General features: G+C 35.6%; 1 protein-coding gene across 1 annotated transcript in view; it reads right to left on the bottom strand.

Moving 5' to 3' along the window:
- Nucleotides 1-3434: 3434 nt before the first annotated feature.
- The window catches only part of trim45 (tripartite motif containing 45), a 12929-nt gene continuing 10404 nt past the window's right edge, over nt 3435-5959 (bottom strand). The window contains exons 6-8 of the mRNA XM_015395741.1: nt 4563-4677; nt 3938-4064; nt 3435-3831 (exon numbers count right to left, since the gene is read on the bottom strand). Of these exons, the coding sequence (XP_015251227.1) occupies nt 3677-3831; nt 3938-4064; nt 4563-4677 (397 nt within the window). The 3' untranslated portion in view covers nt 3435-3676. The remainder of the gene's footprint in view (nt 3832-3937; nt 4065-4562; nt 4678-5959) is intronic.

Raw genomic sequence — 5959 nt, 5'->3', positions numbered from 1 at the left:
GAGAGTCCTTCAGGTCAGAACCAAAAGCAGCCAGAAATGGTCTGGCTGTCGAAGTTTGGATGGGTTAGTTATCACCCCATCATCCGGAGCTCCTGATCTTCCTGCTTCACCTGAACTTCTAAACGGACTAGAAATGTATTTTTCTGCTGTGAATTTACTTCCTCAGCCTGAGACACTTTAGGAATAATCCCTCTGAAAAAAACCCTCTGCTCACCTCAAGCTTTAATGTCACAAACAACAAGAAAAAAGGAAATGAAATTAGATACATCAATTTATAACGGTTTAAAAAGAGACATAGGCAGCAGCTCACATCTAACAAAATAAAAACTCTTTAGGCAGACGTTCAGTCTCCCTCCTATACTGGACCTACAGTCAGCCTACAGCTTTAGTTTATGTTACTGAGCTCTAAATGGCTGGATCTGAATAACAGTCTGAGCAGAATGACATTTTCCTGTTTGGTAACTCAATATAATACAGCTGTGACGCTATACATGTTTTTTAAATAAAATGTTTAATTCAAGGAAGAACATTACATCAGCGGTCTTCCAGGCCAAGGACCCCAAAATGATGGCGAGATGGAGCGGGGAACCCCTAATTATATATATATTGTATGAAATTGTGTTCTATCAAATTGGTCCAATAGTCACTCTATTACAGATGGAGGAATGTAACTAAAGTAATTTCTCCCTGAGATTATAAAAGTATTTCTGATTGTGATTCCTGGTTGATGGGACAGGTGTTGTGAATGAAACGGTGCCCAGCTTGAAAGAGCTCCTGTGTGTCACTGTCTGAATGTGAGCATTGATGACTCTAAGACATCTTCTGCCTCCATTTATCTGTTTATAAGAGTGTGTTGAATTCATGATAATGTGGATTTAAAGACATTCCAATTAGTTGAAAAAATTGCAGGAGGGAATATAAAAAAATTTTATCAACCAAAAATTTCGTGACCCCCATGCAGTACCTCTGCGAAGACCTCCGCATTACCCACACTGCTCCTCGGACGCCACACAATGGCAGCCCAAAGGGATGGGTTAAATGCGAGTGAATTTCTCCAGTGTGAGATTAATGAAGATCTATTATTATGTATACAATGACATATTTTCTGTCTATTTTTATGCCCTGGCAACAAAGTAGGTAAAGAACTGCCAAAATAGTGGAAGGATAAGACTTAAGTTAGCAGTTTGCATGTTCTGTAAATCAAGTTAGACATCAACATAAACCAGATATCTTTAAAAAAATAGAGAGAAAATGGTGAAGGTAATAAAACAAATGGATGATTCTGTGAAGTATCTATAAACATTTTTCCTTTCTTTGTCTTTGCTGCAAAACATGCGTTATAAAAGCAAACAAGTTAAACAAAAAGGGAATATAGCAAAAAACCAAATACCAATATAGAAATTTACAGATTAAAGGTTAAAAGATAAAACAAACAAAAACAGCCTCAGTGGAGTTTAAAAGAGGAGAGATTCCGTCTCTTCAAACAGTATCTTCTGTTGCCAAATAGTTCGTCTTCATGTTTCATAAACTTTCCAGTTTTATTTAATCATACCAAAGGATGAATGTTTTGCTTCTCCATTTCATACATTTCCCCCCTGCTTTGGTCATATTCTAATTGTAGTATAATCCTTTGTTAACCACCTCCTTCTGATGGCTGTCCTAGTCCCAAATCAAATATTTTCACTGTGTTTATGACATATAATTAATTATAATTAAAGCCCAAAATGTTGTTTGTTAGAACATGTTTATAATTCCTTAAAGCAGATCTTCTCTCCTTCACACCCCTGCTGAGAACTGAAGACTTAGAAAGCTGTTATGAGGCAAAAAAGGTCAGAGCTGAAGAGGCTGGTGGTTGAAAGTCAAGTATTTGGAAGAAATTAGCCTTTTTTGTTTGACTCTCAGCCTGTGGACCTTTGCATCCTTCCTCTCAATCATATTTCCTCTTAGCATACTTCCAAATAAATACCAGTAGTGCAATTAAGATATTAAAACTTAGGAGATTAATAATCTGGACTGCACCTGGAATTTACCATTGAAACAGTATCACAGACAGGATGAAGGCTCCAGCTCACCCTCACTCTGAATACAGCAAACACATGAAGAAATAAACTAGTTTTATTCAACTTAATAAGTGCTGTGCTTAAATGCCTTACGATGCAAAGGATTGTGGGAATCCCTATAGCTTCCAAGCACCAGAACATCACACACATTATTATTTGATTGTTTGCTAATCAGTTTCTAATTTCAAAACAGTACAACATAAAAGTAAATGTAAAGATCAGAACATAAACAATGTTTTTATTCCTTTAGAATTACAAGCAGAAGGCAGAGAGAATTCAGCAAAAGACAAACTTTAATGTTTAGAACAGACGAGTGCCAATTAACAGTAATTTTAAATACTCTAAATCGATGATATACTTTGGAGCACTAAGTGGTGTTAGTTTTCAAGTCATCTTAACAATCAGCAAATAAAAACTAAGTTAGCTTTTATTATTTAGTCAGAATATACAGAAAGGCTTTCATGGCTCAGTCACACCTTTAGGGTCCCAGTGTCGCCTCACATTAAGGCTTCTTAACCAGAAAGGCAACCAGTGTTCAGTCAATGCTGTTTCAAAATGCTATAACAGATAAAAGCTTAACGGCCCCAAACAACCTGCTGGTGTTAAGATATTATGTTTGATTAATATTATATTACAAATACTAGCACCTAGTGTGGTCCTCTCCCTTTAGAACACATGTTCTGCCATATTTGTTTCTGGTGCACCATTATTTTCTCCTCTATAGACACTAGGATGGTAGTTTGCTGTTGCTGTGACTTCAGATTCTTTTGGCTTCAGAATATTTTCTATAAATTGGAAATATAATTTTCTGGATTTTTTAAATCCATTTTGAGACATTTAACTGTCTCCCTTTATTTAATTGATGTAAAAGCCTTTATTTGCTTCATGGCAACAAGACTTACCAGGGATTGTATATTTTTACACTCTATAAAAAAAGAAAAAGCAACACTTTTGGTTTTGCTCCCATTTTTGATGAACTCAAAGATCTAAAATTTTTTCCACATACACAATATCACCATTTTCTCAAATATTGTTCACAAACTAAACTAAATCTGTATTAATGAGCACTTCTCCTTCGCTGAGATAATTAATCCCACCTCACAGGTGTGCCATATCAAGATGCTGATTAGACCTGTGATCAGTGCACAGGAGTGCATTAGACTTCCCACAATAAAAGGCCACTCTGAATTAAACCATTTTTTTTGGGGGGGGGCACAAAATAAAATCAGGCAGCAGGTCTTTCCAGAACAGCATACGATCTCTAAATCTTTAACTTGTATGTACTTTATTCTTTTCCCAACTGGTGGACCCTCAGGGTTGTTTCCCAATGAAAAAAAAATAAAAGAACAAAGAAAACAACATTTTAAAGGCGGAACATTAGATCTTTAAACACAATACTATTAATTTCCTCATTGTGACTCCGGAGCTTTAACCCAGAGGAGAAACTCCTTTAGGTTTCTCCTCCTGGCTGAGCTGTAGCTACAGAAGCCAGCAGACCGATTGTCTCTCCATAGTCTCATTGCCTCCATATTGAACCTTTTTTAGCTTTACACCATCAACCTGAGTCTTAACTTCCCAGCTTCTCTGACCCTCCTGCTGTCCTCTTCATCATCTTATCAGAGCTCTGCAGTTCGAAGGTGTCCCCGAGGGGAAACAGCAGCCAGTATGCTCTGAGGCAAACACTCAGACTTCTCCACTGTGCTGCCACAGCAAGACCAATGAGGCTTCCCTGGATGCCCCTTATGGCCGTGACCGCAGCCTTTAAATCCTCCTGCAGGAGGACGGGCATAAGAGACAACAGAGTTGCATTAGTTTAAATGATAAAAAAGCTTTAATTAAAAACAATCGCTTTACTGATAGTTTTTCTGTGTGAGTACCTGGCATGGTTCCTGGGCAGCCACAGCGAGCCTCTTTTGCTCCGCCACTGGAGCAAAAGGTGCAGCAGTGAAAGGTCCCGCCGTGGTGCCTGAACTTCCTCTTCACATTCAGATTAAATGGAGAACCCTGCAGGAAGAACAGCTTTAAACTCAGGAGCATTTTAACCCAAACAAGCTAACAGTATATTGCCTTAAAAAATATTCAAACAAAACCCAAATTTAAGCAGTTTGCTGCCATCTAGTGGTCATAGTTATGCTAAATATGGTCTCTATAGCATGTGTTGCAGCTGAACTAAAGTGTTTCTAATTCAGTTTTTTCACCAGTATACATAAATAATTTATTATTTCCCAAAAATATCAAGTAATCTGGCTTCTTTCGCTTTATTTTACAGTCCATGTGCTGCTCTTTAGATTTAGACTTTATTGTCATTCAAATAAATAGAACTGAAATCAAATTTATTTGTTGCAAGGCTCCAAATAAAAGCAGAAGTACAAGAAAACAATATAAATATATATGCAACACGAATAAGATTAGAAATATTAAAGAAACAGAAACCAGAAAATAGTGATATTTATCAGCAATGTAGAAACAGAGAAACGTTTCTATTTAAATGCAGTTCAGTACCTTAACATGTTGGCCTCTGACACAAACCCACACGGAGTACTGCCCTGGTTCCTCGGGTTTGTAGGAGACGCTGTACTTTCCATTACTGTTGTCTGCCACCGTCGTCTCTATTGTGCTGAACACAGAAAACAAACATATAACTTTGATAAAATTTATTTCCTTAACAGATATTCAAATCAGCACTCTGCTGTAAAAAGCAAATCTTTTAAAATCTGTTTTCCTCATCTTACATACATATTATTTAGGACCAACTTCATTTCTATTAACAAATAAGAAAGATTTAAACACCTAAATACAATAAAAAACAGCATCACAAGCATTGGTCCTGTGGGGGAATTCAGGTTTAAAAAAACCATCTCAGTGCAGCACATTTTCTTTTCACCATATTTAGTGGAAGAAATTTTGCTATAACTAATGTTCCAGTTTTCTCACACTTGGAATTAGTTTTTCAAAAAGGTTTGCAAAGAATATGAGTTGTTAATGGAAAAAAAAGCTAAAGGATGACTTTCAAACAATCTGATGATGGACTTTACTACCTATTGGATAAAAACAATATTTTTGTTTCATATTTATTCAATAATTTAGGAGCAAAAAAAGAGTTTTTATGAAAAGGTAGTTTATGTTGTTGAAATATTGTTTACGATTAAAATGCAATTAGTTCTGATTAATTAATGATAGACCTTGAATTTAATCCATTAAAAATGTCAATCTCATCCCACTTTTAACATTTTTTTAAATAAATAAGTAAAAAAAAAGATCTGACATCGACTTTCTGGCTCCTTTCGAACTTTTTAGAAGTTCTCTTCATGTGAGATTTTTTTTGCCTAAAAAAATTTAAGCATTTACAAACTACACAACGATATAGATGTGCCTGGTTCTGCTGTAGGTTTCTTTCTGTTAAAAGGGAGTTTTTTCTCTCCACTGTTGCTACAAGCATGCTTAGTGTGAGGGATTGTATTTGAGTCAATGAGTCGATGCAATCAACTAGGGTTTTCACGATACTAAACTTTTCAACTCGATACCGATACTAAGGAAAATATTCGATACTCGATACCATTTTTGATACCACAAGGATAAAAACAAAGACTCCAAAATTCTACAGAAATATTTTAATTAATAAATAAAATACAATAAACAATAAGAACAATATTTTGAGATTGTTTGTTGTGCACAATATTAAGCAAGCTTGATAAAAAACGTATAAAATTAAAATTAAGTGTTCCTTCCTTGGCTATGCTTTGCACACATACTGTAACAATGACACTAATCAAACCGGTTAAAAAACAAAAATAATTCTCAGCAGCTGCACCTGTTACAAAAAAAAAAAGTCTCAAACTGAAAAGAGCACAGAATTATTCAATCACACAGAATTATTCAATCACACAGTGTTCAGAAAG

Source organism: Cyprinodon variegatus, unplaced genomic scaffold (genome assembly GCF_000732505.1).
Source record: "Cyprinodon variegatus isolate N-32 unplaced genomic scaffold, C_variegatus-1.0 Scaffold757, whole genome shotgun sequence".
Classification (NCBI taxonomy): domain Eukaryota; kingdom Metazoa; phylum Chordata; class Actinopteri; order Cyprinodontiformes; family Cyprinodontidae; genus Cyprinodon; species Cyprinodon variegatus.
The sequence above is the reverse complement of the archived record's forward strand: the minus strand, read 5'-3'. Positions and strand labels throughout refer to the sequence as shown.